The 19,421-nt window shown below is 39.6% G+C and overlaps 6 protein-coding genes across 6 annotated transcripts; 2 read left to right on the forward strand and 4 right to left on the reverse strand.

Annotated features, from left to right (window-relative positions):
• Positions 1-8,491: 8,491 nt before the first annotated feature.
• On the forward strand, positions 8,492-9,128 carry ColSpa_10424 (abhydrolase domain-containing protein; the record flags this gene model as incomplete). Its single annotated transcript, XM_049276636.1, has 3 exons — positions 8,492-8,671; positions 8,731-9,037; positions 9,097-9,128. The coding sequence occupies 3 exons, from the start codon at positions 8,492-8,494 to the stop codon at positions 9,126-9,128; spliced, it is 519 nt and encodes a 172-aa protein (XP_049132593.1).
• Positions 9,129-9,784: 656 nt separating this feature from the next.
• On the reverse strand, positions 9,785-10,920 carry ColSpa_10425 (40S ribosomal protein S1; the record flags this gene model as incomplete). Its single annotated transcript, XM_049276637.1, has 4 exons — positions 9,785-9,928; positions 9,991-10,503; positions 10,706-10,790; positions 10,907-10,920. 4 exons carry the CDS (start codon positions 10,918-10,920, stop codon positions 9,785-9,787), a joined length of 756 nt encoding a protein of 251 aa, XP_049132594.1.
• A 1,122-nt stretch (positions 10,921-12,042) lies between these two features.
• ColSpa_10426 (uncharacterized protein) lies at positions 12,043-12,525 on the reverse strand (the record flags this gene model as incomplete). Its single annotated transcript, XM_049276638.1, has 2 exons — positions 12,043-12,122; positions 12,189-12,525. The coding sequence occupies 2 exons, from the start codon at positions 12,523-12,525 to the stop codon at positions 12,043-12,045; spliced, it is 417 nt and encodes a 138-aa protein (XP_049132595.1).
• A 1,020-nt stretch (positions 12,526-13,545) lies between these two features.
• On the reverse strand, positions 13,546-14,692 carry ColSpa_10427 (putative GTP cyclohydrolase-2; the record flags this gene model as incomplete). The annotated part of the gene is made up of 6 exons (XM_049276639.1): positions 13,546-13,630; positions 13,764-13,833; positions 13,891-13,976; positions 14,116-14,258; positions 14,443-14,598; positions 14,648-14,692. 6 exons carry the CDS (start codon positions 14,690-14,692, stop codon positions 13,546-13,548), a joined length of 585 nt encoding a protein of 194 aa, XP_049132596.1.
• Positions 14,693-14,747: 55 nt separating this feature from the next.
• ColSpa_10428 (urea active transporter) lies at positions 14,748-16,428 on the reverse strand (the record flags this gene model as incomplete). The annotated part of the gene is made up of 6 exons (XM_049276640.1): positions 14,748-14,843; positions 15,101-15,176; positions 15,221-15,287; positions 15,419-15,558; positions 15,612-15,677; positions 16,100-16,428. The coding sequence occupies 6 exons, from the start codon at positions 16,426-16,428 to the stop codon at positions 14,748-14,750; spliced, it is 774 nt and encodes a 257-aa protein (XP_049132597.1).
• Positions 16,429-18,523: 2,095 nt separating this feature from the next.
• On the forward strand, positions 18,524-19,155 carry ColSpa_10429 (transcription elongation factor S-II; the record flags this gene model as incomplete). Its single annotated transcript, XM_049276641.1, has 4 exons — positions 18,524-18,568; positions 18,694-18,811; positions 18,864-18,911; positions 18,998-19,155. The coding sequence occupies 4 exons, from the start codon at positions 18,524-18,526 to the stop codon at positions 19,153-19,155; spliced, it is 369 nt and encodes a 122-aa protein (XP_049132598.1).
• Positions 19,156-19,421: the final 266 nt, after the last annotated feature.

Raw genomic sequence — 19,421 nt, forward strand, 5'->3', positions numbered from 1 at the left:
TTATATAATAAATAAAAAAATATATAAAAAGTAATAATACTATATTCCTTATAATAATTATTAAACTTAATAGACTTATAGCTATTATAGCTATTAAGGATTAAAAGCTACTTAATACTTTTTATATAAAACTTTATATACTTTTTAAAATATTATAGCTAATCTAGGCTAATTTTATTTATAGTTTATTTATTTTTATTAAAGTAAATACGCTATTAAAATAAGAATTAGCTATTAGTATACTATAAGAAGAAGTAATATTTATTTTTAATAATAATACACAGAAATAGCGCCTAGCTATCTATATATATACCCTGAATAACAGAAACCTATTTACGATTACTAGGCTATTTTATATAAGGCCTTTTATAGTAATTAGAGGTTATAATAACCCTTATATATAATAATATTTCTATTAAAAAGCTTATCTTATTAAAATTATAGATATTATTATTATAAATTCTATATTTTATAATTATAAATTCTATATTTTATAATTATAAATTCTATATTTTATAATTATAAATTCTATATTTTATAATTATAAATTCTATATTTTATAATTATAAATTCTATATTTTATAATTATAAATTCTATATTTTATAATTATAAATTCTATATTTTATAATTATAAATTCTATATTTTATAATTATATTTTATATAAAAGTAAACCAAGCCTATATAATTACAGGATCCTTAGCTAATGCCCTCTAATAGTTAATTCTATATCAAAAACGTATCTTTAGTTATAATTAGTGTTATATAAAGTTCTTTGCTTATTAAGGTCTAATATATATTATATTACATTTATTAAAAAGGTAATTAGCTATATCTTATATATTATTAAGTTATAATGAAAATCCTTAATTAATTAGGTTAATAACTTATTTAAGAATTACTATTTCTTTTAGCTTAGTTATCATTATTAATTTTATATAAGTCTTATAGTATAGTAATTATTTAGTGTATTAATATTAAAGTGTTATTCTTAGGACATTATAAATAAAGGCTATTTTTATATAGATAGTTTTAGGTCTTTTTTAATAACTTTAATTATAAAAATAATATAACTTTTGTTTAAAAAAGAACTTATTATTATATATAGAGGAATATTAATATAAAGTTAAAGTTTAAGGAGAAAAAAGGAAGTAGGCCACTTACTATAATAGGCTACTTACTATATATATACGTTAGTACTTTAATACTAAATTATATATAAAGTTAATTAAGTATTACTATATAAGCTATTTACTTAAGAACTATTTTAGCGTTAATATATATAGTTATAATAACTATAACTTATATTTATTTAATAGTAAACTAAATAAAGTATACTAATAATACTATAATTATTAGAATACTATTAAGAAGTTAAAGTAGTTATATTATTTACTTTTATTAAATAAGTTTATTAGTTATATTAGTATAAAGCTTATAAAATGTTATATTAATTTTAATATTATTTTAGGTTTCTTTTAACCTTATATAATACATTTTCTTTAACTAATAAATATTAAGGTTTTTTTAGTTATCTAAGAGTATTTAGTAAAAAGTACTTTATAACTATATATAAGATAATAACTTTATATTTATAAAAAGTGACTTTATTATTACTTTTACTAATATAACTAATATTACTTTTATAGCTATAAATATTATAAGAGGATTTAAAAAATTAGGTATTTAGCTTATTAAAGATAATATTATATTAGCTTAGTTAATAAGAAAGATATAGTAAAGTAAAGGTAATATATTATCTTATTTTATATATCTTTTACTATATAATAATTACTTTAATAAAGCTATATTTATTATTAACTATATAAAAAAGAAATATAATAGCTTATAAAGTACCCCTTTAAAAACAGGATTTAAGGTAATTAAAGAAGTAATTAATAAGAGAGCTTTTAGCTATAAGCATTAATAAAATTATATTAAAGACTACAATAAAAAGCTAATAATATAATAATAAAAAAGCTAAGTCTAATAAGCTATTAAGTTAAGCTATTTATTTATATTAAGTATTACTTTTAATAATATAAAATAAGTATATAAAAAGTAAATAACTAAGGCTATATAAGTAAAATAATAGTAGTAATAAGTAGTAATTAAGGGAATAGCTTATAGCTAAAAAAAAGAGGTCTACTAATAATATAATACTTTAAAGTATTAGATAGTAAATAAGTAAATAAAGTAACTAACCTTTAAATAGTAGCTATATTATACTAAAGAAGTTAATACTTATATTCTATTTAATACTTTAAATCCTTAATAATATAATAAACTAAAAAAAAAATTTACTATTAACATTAACTTTACTTTTTTACTATAGTATATACTTAATTAATTTAAGTATATAATAAGGCCTCTTAATTAAGGTAATATTAACTAAGTATTAACTAATACTATTATAGAAATAACTAAGCTAAACTTTAATCTTAAGATATTTATAAATATAAATAATTCTATTAATAAAAACATTAATAAGGCTATATCTAGCAAAGAATTAGTTAATATAGCTAAGGATAAAGATAATAACCTTGAAATAGTATTAGTACTATTGCTACTAGTAATATTAACGCTAATAATAACATTATAAGTACTATTATAATATAAGTCATAATACTATATAATTAAAGATACTATAAATACTTAGTAAAACAAAAATATAATAAAGAATAACCTATTTACTTTCTTATTAATATAAACTAAAAAGAAATAGTAATATATAGTAGATAATAATGCTAATAATAGTACTATTATAATAGTAATTTAAATTTTTAATTATTATATAAAAAGAGAAAAAAAGGTACTATTTTAAAGCCTTAGATTAAGGCTATTAATTTATACTATTATTATTATTATATAACGTTATAGTTATTATAACCTTTTAAATTAAAAAGTAGAGTTTCTGTGTATAATAGGTAAAAGTGATGCTATTTGTGATATAGGCTATGACTCCCCTTTTACTGCTATAACCCCCCTTTTTTTACCCCTTACGTAAGTAAAGGGTTTTTAGCGCAGCAGCCTGATGACTAAAACCCCTGGGTATATTTTTATATATTATAAAATATTTTTTATAATATGTAACGTAGTTTATAAGCAAGTAAGCTACACAAGCAAGTAAGCTACTTTCTAGTACTTATATAACAAAGTGTAAAAGAAATTATAAGATATAAAAGAAAATAAATACTCATTATTATAATATAATTAACTTAAATAGGTAATATTACCTTAATAGGTAGTATTACTATAATAAGTAACACCTAAAAAGTTAAAAAAGGGACTAAACCCTTGAAAATACCTAAAAGAAGGTATTTATTAATAAGGTTAAAAGATAAAACTAGGTCTAAGATATTTATAAAATAAGGTTAAAATAAAACTAAATTACCTAAATACTGGTTTTAGGATAGTTTCTAGTTAAACTAAAGGAAAATTCCCTATTAAAGTATTTCTTACGTCTAAGGGAATTTAGTTATATAAGGAAGCCCTTTTTCCTACCTAAAGGTAAAAAATATAATTATCAATCAAAGCAATCTAAGCAACTATTAATAAAGCCACCTTTTAACCTACTATCTACCTCTTTATTACCCTATTTATATTAGTCTTACAGAAATCAACCATAACGCCTTAAATCAATTCAAACTATTTAGAATCCTCTTCTTTAGAAGTAGATTTAACTTTCTAACATATATAAGCATTATATCCAGTCTCTCTATAGATACTAGATCGTTACACACATATTTCTATCCTCTTTATATAACTACTACTTTAACCTATTTTTACCTATAACTACTCTATTATATTAATTTAAGACTTTATATCCTTTACTTAATTAATTATAAGTATTTTACTTTTCTAAAGTTTTTTTTTATATAGTAATAATAGCTTATATACTTATTTGTTTCTTAATACTTAGTTATTTATACTTATATTAAAACCTGGTTATAAGCTATTACTATAATTCCTTTTTTAGCTACTATATATAACGTACATGCATAGTGAGTCGCCCATCATAGTGAGTCGGCCACTTCCTTATCGTATATAAAACCCCTAGTTTTCAACTATTTTTAAAAAATCTATTTTAAGCTTAAAATAGACTAGGTTTTAACTATTAGTATTCGATAAGAGTTATATTATAAAAAATAATACTATAGAAATTCCTTCCTTAGTTATTATACTACCTTACATAAGCTAGCTTATCTAGCTTCTAGATAAGAGATCTAGGTATAAGGTATTATAAGGCTAAAGTAATAATTTCTATAGTATTATTTTTTATAATATAACTCTTATTAAATACTAATAGTTAAAACCTAGTCTATTTTAAGCTTAAAATAGACTTTTAAAAAATAGTTGAAAACTAAGGGTTTTATGTACGATAAGGAAGTGAGCGACTTACTATAATAAGCGACTCACTATACATATACGTTAACTAAAGATATATTTTTAATATAAAATTAACTATTAGAGGGTATTAGCTAAAGATCTTGTAATTATATAGGCCTAGTTTACTTTTATATAAAATATAATTATAAAGTATAAAATTTATAATAATAATATCTATAATTTTAATAAGATAGGCTTTTTAATAAGAATACTGTTATATATAAAGGTTATTATAACCTTTAATTACTATAAAAGGCCTTATATAAAGTAGCTTAGTAATTATAAATAAGTTTCTGTTATTTAAAGTATATATATAGATAACTAGGCGTTACCTCTATATATTATTATTAAAAGTAAATATTACTTTTTCTTATAGTATACTAATAGCTAATTCTTACCTTAATAGTATATTTACTTTAATAAAAATAAATAGACTATAAATAAGATTAGCTTAAATTAGCTATAGTATTTTAAAAAGTATATAAAGTTTTATATAAAAAGTATTAAGTAACTTTTAATCCTTAATAGCTATAATAGCTATAAGTCTATTAAGTTTAATAATTACTATAAAAAACATAATATTATTACTTTTTATATATTTCTCTATTTATTATATAAACTTTAGCCTCTTAATATTAACTATTTTAGTTTACTAAAAGTATTATATAATAAAAAAATTAAAAAAATAATATAAATATAAATTATATATATTACTAAAAATAACTTTTTTTTTATTTTTAAAGTAGTATTTTTAATTTTAATAAAAAAATATATATATAAGTTAACTTTAAATAAGCTAACTTTATCTCTTTTAACCTAAAAATAACGTATATATATAGTGAGTTAACCATTATAGTGAGTCGGCTACTTCCTTATTGTATATAAAACCACTAGTTTTCAACTATTTTTTAAAAATCTATTTTAAGCTTAAAATAGACTAGGTTTTAACTATTAGTATTTAATAAGAGTTATATTATAAGAAATAATACTATAGAAATTCCTACCTTAGTTATTATACTACCTTATGTAAACTAGCTTATCTAGCTTCTAGATAAGAGATCTAGGTATAAGGTATTATAAGGCTAGAGTAATAATTTCTATAGTATTATTTCTTATAATATAACTCTTATCGAATACTAATAGTTAAAACCTAGTCTATTTTAAGCTTAAAATAGATTTTTAAAAAATAGTTGAAAACTAGGGGTTTTATATACGATAAGGAAGTGGCCGACTCACTATGATGGCTAACTCACTATGCATGTACGTTAGTTATTTTTACTTAAATTTTAAGCTAAAGACGCTAATACTATTTAACTTATACCTAAGTAGCTAAGGCTTTTAAGACCTAAAAACATTAACTATAATATATAATATTATATAAAGCTTTATATTACTTAAAAAAAAATTTACTAGTTATTAATATAGCTTATTAACTTATTTATATAAAGTAATTAACTTATAAGCTAAAGGTATTAGTAAATTAATATATAAACTAGCTCTTATTAAAGCTAAATGTTATAAGCTTTATATAATAAATAAAATACTAAATAAACATTAAAGGGCTAAAAAAACTTAACTATATCTTAAAGGGTCTTTTAATATAGCTAAAGTAAAAGTAATTTAAGTAGAAAAAAGGGTTATTAATACTTAAAACAAAAATATACGTTAAGAGAAGGCTTATATAGAAGGAAATAAATTATATAGTTAGTAATATAGTAATTACAAAAAAACTAGATATAATATATAAATATATTAAGTAGTATAAGAGACCTCTAAAGAAGAGGATAATAAGTAGTTTTAATTAATTTTATATAATACTGCTTAATTAACTTATATAAATAGCTAGAGGATAGGTAGAGGTAAGCCACTTACTATGATAGGCTACTTACTATACATATACGTTATGTAATATATACTTATATAAGGACCTTAATTTCTTAGCTATATACCTTAAAGAACTAAAATACTTTACATTAAAAGGCTAAAGCTTATATAATGAATAACAAGGTATATAAAGCATAATAATATTTTACTCTTTATAGTATAACTTAAAATTAATAAAATAATAGCTTTTATAGCTATTAAAGATAAAAAAGTAATAAGTACTTTTTATATAACTCCTTACATAAAAATTAAAGTACTATACTTATTTTAAGCCTTTTTTATTTATTACTTAACTATTTTTTATAAGTATAATTATTTAGTTAAGTAAAAAAGGTTTATTATATATTTAAAAGTTAAAATAAACTTTACTTATAAAAATAACATATAGTAAAATAAAATAACTATATAACTTAATACTTTAGATTATTATAACTTATTTTTAATTCTTTTATTATACTTTTTTTTTTAGCTTATTGTATTATTTAGAGGCTATAATAACTATTTTAAATAATATTTTACTTATTATAAACCTAGTCTTATTAAAGTTATAAATATTAGTATTATATATCTTATACTTTATAATTATATTTTATATAAAAAAAAACTATATATAATATATATTTAGATCTTTATAAAAGACTCTTTAATAGTTAATTCTTTAATTAAAACGTATTCAAAGCTTAAGTTATTATCATATAAAGTTTAAGGCTTAGTTTATTCTAATATATTATATACTATAGTTATAAAACAGTTAATTAGCTATTTCTTAAATAATACTAAGGCATAACAAAAATACTTATAAATCTAGATTAATAATATATTATATAATAGTTTTTTTTTTAATATAAGGTTAAATTCTAGTTATATAGTTACATATTATATTTAATAAGTTAATTAGCTTATTATCATTAAAGAGTAGCACAAAATATATTATACTATAATATAACCTTTTATACACTTAATTTTAGATTCAATTTAAGCGCATTAAGCGCTAAAACTAAATCGCTTTTGTTTAATTGTCGTACTATAGTTGTAAGTGGAGAAAACCAAAGGGAAAGGTAGGTCCTACAAAATTCTAGAAAAGTGGCTCACTCGCTTATGAACTACGTTATAGTAGGAATTTAAAAGAATTTTTAAGGCTACTAATAAAGGCTTAAACTATAAATCTAGTCTTATATATAAGTAGTTATTTATTAAAAATCCTTAGTAGTAACCCTTTTTTCCGGTTTTTACGCCCTTTACGTTAGTAAGGGTTTTTATCGCAGCGGACTTGATGACTAAAACCCTTGGGTAAGACAGAGTTCACTGGCCAGATACCTAAAATCCGATGGCATGTGCATTCAGGCACTTTGCTAAAAGGGGCCTGGACAGTTAAGGGGAGATTTCCTACCAAGATAGTCACAACAAGGATATCCTATTAATTAATATACTTGAACAGTATCACCATGCTACACAGATTTACCACATTAAACCCGCAATATATATCTAAGCAGTGTATTGTAATGTAGCTTTAAACCTCTAATGGCCTACTGTAGTGTGCCTCCCTGTCTGTTATGACCCACTTAAGCTGCAAAACGTTACTCCGTAGACCAATTATACCTAGACGAAGTTTCCCATCCACTACACTTCACTCATCAAAGCCACTAGATTCAGGTTACGATGTCACTGCTCAGATCATGGGCTTTTATACGGGGAAGCTCCTCCAGGCTCTTCAGTCCCTCTCGGGCTATGTCTAGTCAAAGTAGGCTGAGGCTATCCTATGACCTGCACGAACCAAGCAAGCCAGGGGCCGGATCATCTCCGAGTCCTATCATCTTCCTTCATGGCCTTTTTGGATCGAAGAAGAACAACAGAAGCATCAGCAAGCAAGCACAATTCGAAATTCTCCCTTACGAAACAGCTGCTGACTGCGTTATAGAGTGCTTGCTCGTGACCTGGGTCGACCAGTCTATGCCTTGGTAGGAACCCAAATGAGATGTAAAGAAGTTGTTTGTTGACAGGCAGATAAGGACTTACGAAACCATGGTGAATCGCCGCATGATCGACAACATGACTATGTCCATATGGCCGATGACGTTGCCGGCTTTATAGACGAGCATGGCCTGGAACAACCAACTGTCATCGGACACTCGATGTGAGTAGTGGGCTTTTCTCGTGGCAGAGTTTCGTTGAGTCGGACGCTAAGGGGAACTGATGCCTGAAGGGGAGCAAAAGCCGCCATGACTCTTGCGTTGAAATCGCCTCAACTTGTCCAAGACATAGTGGCGGTTGATAATGCGCCGGTCGACGCCGTGCTCGAGAGCTCCTTCAGTAAATACATTCAAGGCCTGAAGAAGATCGAAGCTGCCAATATCACCAGGCAGGCTGAGGCGGACGAAATTCTGAAGGAGTACGAGAGCGTAAGGCTGCCCAAACCACCCAACTGCGGCCTCCCATCTCACCTTACCCTGTTCATTAGTCCCTTCCTATCCGCCAATTCCTCCTTGGGAACCTGCATCGACCAGAGCCCGGTAAGCCGCAGCAAAAGTTCCGTGTGCCACTGGACATCGTCAGTCGGTCTTTGAACCATATGGGTGATTTCCCGTACAAGGACCCTACAAAAGTCCGGTTTGAGAAGCCCGCTTTGTTCGTCCGAGGAACCAGAAGCAAGTATGTCCCCGATGACGTTCTGCCCATCATAGGACAATTCTTCCCCAAATTTCGATTGGTGGATCTTGACGCAGGACATTGGTGTATATCGGAGAAACCGGAGGAGTTTCGCCAGGGTAATAAATTCCGCATCCCGTGCATGTGTTTGCAAGCTAACTTTCATTCCAATGTGCAGCCGTAGTCGAGTTCCTCAAGGACCAAGAATAGGGGAAGTGTACAGTTGGAGCACGTTAGATAATAGTCAGGTGTCCAAATGGCGACCAACGCCCAGCTGTCACGGAAGAGGTCCTATAAACTTCATGAGTAATATCCAGGCGCAGGCCAGGAAGATAGAAGATAGATAGACATCGGCAACATGAACACCAAGGCGGACTTTGCAGAGCTGGAGGTACTTAATATGTCTAGGCACTGAAGGAGTGCAACACAAGCATGTGATGGACGAGGGGAATCAGGGGGGAATCATGTGGCGCTTTATATCTAGTCACATGATGGACAAGCTCTTCGAGTTTCGGGAACCAAGTTGCATTGTTACTGCAAGAACCTGCCCTTTGGTCGACGGCGGACCGCGATGAAAAACCAAACGAATCCGTCCATTCCACACACATGACGCCTTTTTTATATTCCTTCCAGTCGAGTCCCGAAACCCAAAATCTTGCCATCATGATTCGGAAGCGAGGCTGCGTACACACCCGGCACAGTGTCTTGAAGAATTGACCATTTACCATTTTGAGGTAACTTAGACCCGCAGCCGCCTTTAATGCTACGCCATGTGCAACGACCTAAAACAATGCCGGAATTGTTTTCCGGCCGGTAGAGCCAGAATCCCCTCTGCCGAAGCATCCATCATGTAAGGGCCTGATTCCTTAAACCTCCTCCAGAACGCGCTCCTTGAACTCCCGCTCGACCTTCTGTCCCTGGTCGTCGGTGCCAGACTCGCCGTGGAGACCCATCAGGGCACCGAGGTCGAACTTGGGCTGCTTGAGGAGCTTGACCTTGCGGATGTGGACCTGTGAGAGGTTAGAATGTGACATGCCTCGAGACGTTGTGAGCAGAAGTAGGTGAAACGTACGTTCTGCAGGGGGTAAATGCCCTGGGTGGACTTCTCAATCTCACGGCCAATGACCTCGGGGATGAGCTTGGAGGTCAGCTGGGTGAGAGTGCAGGTGGAGGCCTCGCGCTGGATGATCTCAGTCATCTTGCGGCGGATGGCACGGATTTGCGAAGAGGCGGCGTATGTCGTCTTCTTGATCTGGTTGGGGCGGCGCTTGGTGAAAGCGATGGCGAAGAGGCGCAGGAGGTAATCGTCGGTGGTCTTGACGGTGACGTTGGCCTCAATGAGAGTCTGCCACTTGCGGACGAGCGAGCGGAGCTTGTCCGAGGTGAAGTCGAGGCCGTGGAAGTTGGTCAGGCAGTTCTTGCCCTGGACCTCGTCGACGCGGAGCTTGACCTTGCGGAAAGCGTGGTCCTCATCCTTCTGGAGATCCGCCAGAGAGACTTCCAAGATGCGGCCCTTCAAGGCATCGTTGGCGTTCTTGAGACCAGTGGTTCTGTTGACCAGGGTCTTGCCAACACTAGACGCAAACTGTCAGCAACCTTTATTCGAATAGCCGTGGCCTTTCTCGCACTCCGCTCTCGTTTATGGATGTTTGATTCGGGTTTCTGCTTCGGACTGGCGATAGGAGAGACTCACTCGCGAACGTTGAAGGGAGCAGGCGCCTAGAGGAAATCGTCAGCAAGCCAAAGTACGCATAGCGGAAAATCCTCGATTCGCAAACAAATCTTACCTTAATCTGGTACCAGTCCTTGCGGGTGAAGGGGTCCACGGTCTTCTTCTTGAGACCCTTCTTGCCCTTGGACAATCTCTTGTTCCTGCGGGAGAAAATTGCTTGTCAGCAAAAGAACACGGCGCCAGGCAAGCCAACGACGACGCGGGTGCGCATTGATCATGTCGTTGTCAATTCTATCGTGGACGGTCGTTTGCTTACTTTCCAACAGCCATTTTGGGCGGCTGCTAATTGTCTGGCGGATGAACGTTGAGTAATTGGAAGATTTGGAGGGGTGGTGATTTCGGCTGTTGATAAAATTCAAGTCGCGGTGTTGTGTGGCTCGAAATTCTTAGCGAGTGTGCCCCGTCGAATTATGTAATCCGCGCTACTGCCCTCTACCGTGCCATCGCTACTATGCACTGTTTCTGCCCCTTCCCCACAGCACAGCCGTCGGTGAATTGGGCCTCGAAGACAATAAGCAGCTATCCTGGTTACTGGCCAGCACAGTGCATCACGTGATGCACAATCCCACAACTGAGAAGGCAGGAGCGAGCCCCAACGGTCCCACTGGGTTAGGATCTCTCAAGTTTTCACTAGGTTGTCGCTTATTGGCCATGCCAGAGGTGCTTTAACCAAGCCACACTGTGGCGGTGGAACCAGTCGAGCCCTGCTCCCAGTGACATGTCATCACAGGCGGTTGCGACCGCCTGAGCTTCCACAACCATGTTAGGAGCCACACAAGGCCCCGCAAATGTCATTTCTTCACCGATTACTTCTGCTGCAATACTCAATGATCGTCGTCAAATCGAGCGATGCCGCTCAGCATCTTTATGTATCTTGGTGTCGCTTCAAGTTTACATAAGGGTATTCCACATCGACAATTACAAAGTCAAAACAAAAACTCCAAACCCGGACGCCTGTTGATACGTAACCCTCGAATTCATCATCGAAACATTCACCTCTCTCATGGAGATGTGCATGTGCTTCAAATCATCCAATCCTGCCACGTCAACGCCATACCCATAAGATCAATGTCTCAGTCTGGTTGAGAATGGTACTATAAAACCAACCCTTCTGTGCTGTGTCACCGGTCTATTCCGTCTCTGGATCGAGCATGTTTTGCTCGATGCTGATCAGCACTCACTCGGTCGCTGACAGGTTACCTTCACTGCCCAACACTTTTGCCGATCTTGCTAACATGCTTCGCTTTGGCGCGGAGGTTGACTTCGCGCTGAGTTGCCGGATAACGTGGTCTGTTGTCGCTGGTTCCTTTCTCATTTCTCTTCGACTGTGCCTAACTCGTCAAGGGATGGGCCATCTCCTAGTATCTTCTTCACCTCTCGGCCCAATTTAATTCAGATGACCTCTTTGTCGTCGCCCCTCCGCTCTCCATCCCAGGCGTCGAAATTAGGAAAGCTGAAGTAGCCATTTGAGTCTGGTCGCTGCTTGTTAGTAAGACTACCCCGATGCATGCTGAGGGGAGCCGCGGGTGTTCACGAACAGGGATGAGGTTCCCGATGACCTTGTACACGATTTGTTGCCGGAACAGTGACGTCTTCGGCGCTGAGTGAGACCATTGGTGGTACGGCATCTGAAGTAGGTGAGTACTCGGGCGGATGGCCCGAGTAGACGGCCACACGGTTCAGCAGTTCGGTCGCTCTCTGGGATGATTGCGGACTCGATATGGCGCCGCGGCTGGCATTGGACGTTGTCGTTATAGTCGGCTCCGTTGCGCTGGCTCTCAGTAACCTTGGCCGGCGTTGGCGATCCGGCCGCGGTGATGACTCTCTCCTCCGCACGCCATCCGCGTCTCGCAAGTCCCGTGGAACGGCGGCCATGGTGTTGATATCGGGTGTGTATCTTGATCTTGGTCTTTGCTCAGGTGTGTGCTACTGTTGGGTGTACGCTTTGCCGATCTGTACGTTGCGGCCGTCTTTGCAAAGCTGCAACGACTGATAGTACGGGACACAGGGAGATCATGGTTGCTCTCTCTTTCAAGCCCCTTAGCTCTGGCGGGCATCGTGCACATTATCAACAAGCTATTGATCGAGTCGAGTCCGGCTACCCGGCAGGAACGTCGGTTCTTGAGGAGGGCCGGGTCTGGTCGACTGTTTTCCGCTGACAAGTCTCTGCGTGCCGTAATTGGGCCACATGGCCGGTGCCTGATGGGGAACCGGCTCCCAACTATGTGTCTGGTTGTGTATGGGTCGGTGTGCTTCTGTTTGGGCACTTATACGCAAAGTCCATGCATGGCAGGCGTCACGCATGCAGCTACTGTGGGGATGCCGACCACTCCCTCGTCCAGTTCTCGTCAGTTCCCGCCCATTCCCGGGCGATTCGAGTCCAATCATAGCCGACCGCCCGCTATGCCACTGCTGGACCGGTGAAGCAAGGGTAGTAGCATTGGTTAGAGGAATGGGAGCTGCAGAATGTAAGAGTACACCCGTGGGGGAATCTGCATCGCGACACTCTCCCTGTCAGCTTGTACATACGAGGTCGGGTCTAGCTCGGTCTGGCTTCTTCGCAAGCAAGTAGTGCTACCACCATCGCTCATCACATAAGTCTTGGAGGTTGATTGTATTTCCGCGGCGACGCGTCTGGTTGGTCTTGCTATATGCCATGTTGCATACCTAAATTGTTGGACATACCTCCGATGAAAACATCTCACTCGCTCCCATCAGCTTCTCTTTTGGTCATGTTCGTACTACCGAGCGTTACCTCCTTGCCAACGTGCCTCTGAGCTGCAGTTTTCCCAGACTTGGCCAACGTACTCGCGTTCAAGGCTGCTTCCTTTCTTCGTCGTACCCATCTATCCGGACCGGCGATGACGCACGTGTTCTGAATTGGAGGGAGTGTTGTCACCATCGGATGTAAGAAGCATCGTCACTCCAGGGCTCACCCGACAATTCGTCCTGCGTTGTCTTGATTGCATTGGCGACTAAGCTGTTCAACTTACCCTCCCCGGACAATGAATGCACGCTTAGTGGTCAAGACTGCGAGTGCCAACGTCGTCAGTCATCTTCTGCCCTCGTCGGACTGGAACGAGACTAATGAAAGAAAAAAATGGGGAACTTACTCTTCCCACATTCTGCCCTGCACAGCTCTCAGCTCTTCTTCCGTCATGCGCTTTCCGGCAGTGAAATAACCTGCATCACGAAGTTAGCATTTCACGGTAGGGTCACAGTATCGCCGTATCTGCATACCTGCGGTGATTTTCGCATCGATTTCTACCCGGGAGTCGGCCGGGATCAGCTCTTCGGGCAGCTCAACACGCTCGTGTATGGGGATTCTGAGTTCTTGTCAGCGGTGGCGCGAATAACTACCTGGCAATTGACAGCGTAAGTACCCTTGTCCTACGATAGCATCGTGCTTCATACTGGAGGCAGGTTTGTCAGCAGTGTTAGCTTTAGAGGCCAAGGACCACTCACTTGCTCATGCTGAGCATCCTGTCAATCTTGCGAATTCCGAGCCAGTGCAGGATATCAGGCATTAGCGCCTGGAAACGCATGTCCTTCACTCCGGCAATGTTTTCTGTTCTCTTGAAATAATCGGAGGCTCGGTCCTCACCCCTCTTACGGGCGTTGTACACGACTGCGTAGTCGGTTAGCAAGACTGTCACAAGTCGTCCCAATCTCGACACCTAGTGTGTTCTCCGCGCGAAACGGGCACAAACACACGACAATCAGAAGGGCACATACGGTACTACGACAGGGTCAGCAACGCACGTTTAAATATTTGGCCTAAGCACTGCTTACCTTAGTGACTTCGCCGAGGGCTCTGCCCTCCTTTCGGAAGTAGATGACTACACCACTGCCCCCGTTCTGGGCTTCCTTGACCGCCTCTTCAATGCCAAAGATGAGATAAGGACGGCAAGTACAGATGTCAGAACCAAATACATCGCTACCGTTACACTGGTCAGATGTGAGCAATTGCACCAAAAGCAGCAGACATATAACAAACCTCGTCGTGGATGCGCAGCGCTAGGCGCACCGACTCATCAGACATCTTGGCCGGGTCGCCAAAGCAGTAGACAGTGAGGCCACCTGCTCGTTTTCACGTGTCAGTCCATCTTCTCGCGCTTCTCAGGACACCGGATAGCTTTGGTATACCCACCAATAGGAGGAAGAAACACTTTGATATCGTTGCGGGTGATGAGCTGTTACCATCCGTCAGCAGAATACTCGCATTGCCACTGATAAAGGGGGTCGCCAACTTCAGGGTAACTGCCACCTGTGTGCTCGAAGAGAGATCGTCTCAAGGCCCCCTCGTCTGTCTATAGTTAATAGTCGGTCTATCTACCTGGAGGTCTCAACATACCAATGCCGAATCTCTCAGCCACACCAGGAAGATACCAGACCTGGTAGGATGACGTCAGTTCATCTTACATTCGAATTCAAAAGAGCGTACACATACCGGTTCAACGGCGAACTTGGTTACGGCAAGCTCTCCAAGGTTGTTGAGGCAGACCTTACCGTCGGGAACACTAGCTCTAGTCAGTAGTCCGACAAATATACTGGAGACAGCTTCACTTACAGCCGGCCACTCCTGACACTCTCCTCTAGTTCAGGAAGCTGACACGTGTTAACTCTGAATACGCACTCTGTTACACGCGAGATCGAACCTTCATGTGTGCTTTCGTAATGGCAATCGTCGGGCGAATGTCAACTGGCGTTGTAATTTAGTCCAAGGGTTCTCTCAGATAGATGTGTGGCCGGGTAGGCTTTTCCTTACCATTTTGCTTCTCAATGATGTCCTTGAAAAGCCACGGAGCCAGATGACCCCAGGGATCCATGGCGACGATCTTCTTTGGGTCTCCCCATTGAGGGAACGGGCCGATCTTGGCTGCGGGCTCCGTGTTGGTAAAGTCGGGTCTGGGATGAGTGAGCTTACATGGCAGACTAAGGTTGGTTCGATATGGGCTAACCTGTGCTCCAAGTTGAGTTGCTTGCTGGCAACGGCCAGGGCATAATAGATGGAATAAGAGCCACCACTGCGTACCACGTGGTCAGCAAAAAATCTTATACAGAAAACTCCTTCTGTTTCCATTAGGAGGCTCCTATTAAGTCCATGATATACTCACTGGGCTGAATCCAAATATTAGCTTAGTGTACCCAGGCGAACACAGGAATGCCAGATACTTACCTCCAACAGCTAATGGTAGATAACAAAGTCAGCTAGACCTGCACTCAATACGTAAACAAAAGGGCACTCCGGATCTACAGACCATTACGTTTCCCAATTGTGGTTGAGGATCGGGAGACAACAACAGGGCCGCGGGTATGCGGGTCAGATTCACCCCATTTCATTGGGAGCGGGTTAATGCCAATCTGCTTCGGGTATGTTCTGGCCCAACAATGTCAGAGACCAAATACCATGGCAGACCCGTAACGGACGAAGGGGCGATCAACGTACGTGAGAATGATTCGGGAGGTGAGACCGGATCGCTGACTGGGCGAGGAGGGCACAGCCGGAGCCTGCAACGTCAAGTCGGACGAGGAACCTTGAGCCGAGTCACCAACAGCACCAGCCTCGGAACGGCCGGGGGTGCGGGGTCTCTCGGAGGCCTCGCCGAGGGACGGACCCGGGCCAAGCGCTGCGACATCGGTGTCACCGGCCAGCTGCTGGTATCGGTGGTTTAACGAATCCACAGCAGCCACCAGGTCAGACTGTGTCTGCTGAATGGACTTCAGAGAGCTTAGGACCTCGGCCAAGGAGCCGTCATTGGATGTTTGGCCGCTCATGACGATCAATTTCTAAATGTCACTCTACGACACGAGAACGCAGGCACAATCGAGGCTTGAGGAACGGTTGACAAAAGGGTTGAACGTGTGACGAGATGCCCTCCGTTTCCTGTGTCCTTCCAACAGCGTGTCGTGCGGAAAGAGGGGTCAGGTCGAAGTATAACGAGTTTCGTGAATGAGAATACCGAGAGGAGGGAAGATGGGGAAAGGAGGAGGAGAAGAGGAGAAAGTGAGATAAAAAGGAGAGGCCAGAGGCGAGTCTAAGTAAGGCAGGACAAAGACGACAAGCGTCAAGGAGAAGAGAACAGCGCAGGAGACACGAGGGGAGACGAGACAAGTCGGTGACCACCGATGGCTGGTCCACTACTGGTCAAGGATGGTTGATGGCTCTATCGGATGCAAAAAGAGGATGACTATGGAGTAAAGGGCATGAACAATGGTAGAGATGCAGCAAGCGCAAACGGTCGACGCCCCGAGCGAGATCCCATGACCTGTCGGAAGGCGCCGCGCATGCGCTTGATGTTGACCGGAGGTGAGGGTGGGTGAGGGGAAGGGGTGAGGGGAAGAGGCAGAGGTATCAGGGGTAGCTTGCCATATGGAGTAGGCGGAAAGATACATGGAGCTCTCTCATATGTACACGGGGGCAGTTTAGGTTTGCAGTGTTGGGGCTGGACGGTGGAACAAGGTTGGGACGTTTCCTTACATAGGTACTCTCGACCTACCTAGGTACTGTAAAGCCCGTTGCCTACCTTTCCTTGCTGTAGCATGCACTTGCTGGATTTAGTGAGCTGAGATACCAAACAGCCCCGACCTGCCCCTGCACTATCAGAACAACTCAGATACATTCACACAAGAAGCTCTCGCAGTGACCTACCTTGCTCAGCTGAGCAGACTGTAATGACAGCATTTAGCTTATCTGCTCCGTTGCCTCCGCAGCTGATGAGGTTCAACAGTTATGAACGGGTGCCAAGGGTAGGGCGACTTGTAGTGATGCAGCGGCGCTGCGGGACCGCCCGTCAGGAGGGAAATAGATAAATAGAGCATCGCCTTGTGCCGACTTCAGCGCCCAAGATAAGGACCGAGACACTCGTGGAGACTACCAGGTATGGTACCTTATCGAGGAACCCCGCCAGCTCAGGTTCCCGCCGAATGCAATCCACGTAGGTACGTACGACTGCACCAACTGAGAGTACTTCCGTATCGTAAAGCCCGTTTTCCCCACTCTTGTCCAGGTGCCCGGTAGATACCTAGGTACCATCCACTTCCAGATTTGATTATCTAGGCGTAACAGGTTAGGCCTCGTTGCATTCATTCAAGGTGGTACTGTCTACTGCCTAAGCTAGTGTAAACCATCTTATTACCCGTACATGCTAGAATGCCATTGCTCAGGTCAGATGAGGCTGCTCAAGCTCGGAAATTTAGAAGGCAAAACGACTCCTGTTGTTCGCACCATGAGGCAAGTAGGTAGCTCTTTCGCACAGAGAGACACATCTGGTGCTGGCGTATCCCTACCAACCTACCTAGCTAGCTACGGAGCAAGTCCTCGGATGCCTTGCACCCCACCAACTGAGACGCCTTATCGATTACGTGCTTACCTAAGACGGCCAAAGTGGCAGTGGCAGGCCAAGCCACCCCGCCTTCTTTTTCCGATAAGACTACAGACCTAGTTTATCTGTCGCGTGAGAAGAGGCTTCCAGGTTTTGTCCACCGCGCCTCGCAACATCCATCTCTCAATCCATCCCACCGACTAGAGAAGGTACAGTGCTCCTCTGCCATAAGACAAGGATATACAGTGCTGGGACAAAGGAAAGAAGAAAAAAAGAAGCCCCCCCCGGTCGCCTTACATTTGCGCAATTCACCCCGTCCGTCGCAATCGCTAGGTACCTAACTTTACTTCACCACCTTAATTATCAATCACCTAATATTCGGCGCTTGTTTCCCCCCTTAGTCAATCTCTGTCCGAACCTACCTCACCGACCGCGCGTGCGCCCGCGCACAACGATATCATCAGCCCCTGACCTTCTGACTGCTCTACATTCCTATATCTCACGCGCCGGCCACGCCCATCTCTGAACCCGAGCGCTAAGAGAACGTCATGGGCAAGCGCAAGAGTTCGAGCAAGCCTCAGGGTCCTAAGAAGGTTCGTCCATTTACAGCCTCGTGTCCTGCCTACGCCTCTTTACCTTCGAGGCTGCAAGGCCACGCTTTACCGCACCAGGTCCAGTCACTGACGCGGCGCCGCAGAAAGATCCTCTTCCCTCTAAGTTCACATGCCTCTTCTGCAACCACGAAGACTCCGTCGCTGTAAAGCTGGATAAGAAAGCGGGTGTCGGTTCGTTGGACTGCAGAGTGTGCGGTCAAATGTTCCAGTGCAGCATTAATTGTGAGCTCTCATGCTTTCTATTAATTTTGCCCGCCAACGCTAATTTGTGTAGACCTCTCGGCTGCTGTAGACGTATACGGCGAGTGGGTAGACGCAGCAGGTAAGCCTGATAAAAACTTCTCCAGGACGCCCATAGTCCGCCTCCATCCGCGAAGTCATTACGAGGTATACAGCTGACATATCAAGACGCCGTTGCGAAGGAAGCAGGACCCGCCGCCGGAAGCCAGAACAAGACCTCGAGCGCCCGCCGCGCACCCCCCAGCCGACCGGTGAACGATGACGATGACGATGACGACCGGAGGTACGGAGGCGAGGGTATCGACGTGGACGATGAAGAATACTAGATGACCAGGCATCACTTTTTACGGACGTCGGATTTCGGTCACGAAGCAGGATTCAAGTCCCGGTTGTAAACGGGCAGAGGCAGCAGCGCGATGAGGACAATCGAGCCAAATATCGTGACCATCCGAGTTCCAGGCGAGCACGATGGTCCCTGAGCAACTAGCCCCCACTTAGACAGTGTAAAATCTGTCGCCGAAATCGCCGAGGCCGGGGATGATGTAGCTGTAGCAGTCCGTTAGCAAAGATACGGCAGCATCGCAAGATGCAG

The sequence above is a fragment of the Colletotrichum spaethianum genome (assembly GCF_022836535.1).
Source record: "Colletotrichum spaethianum MAFF 239500 DNA, contig35, whole genome shotgun sequence".
Taxonomy (NCBI): domain Eukaryota; kingdom Fungi; phylum Ascomycota; class Sordariomycetes; order Glomerellales; family Glomerellaceae; genus Colletotrichum; species Colletotrichum spaethianum.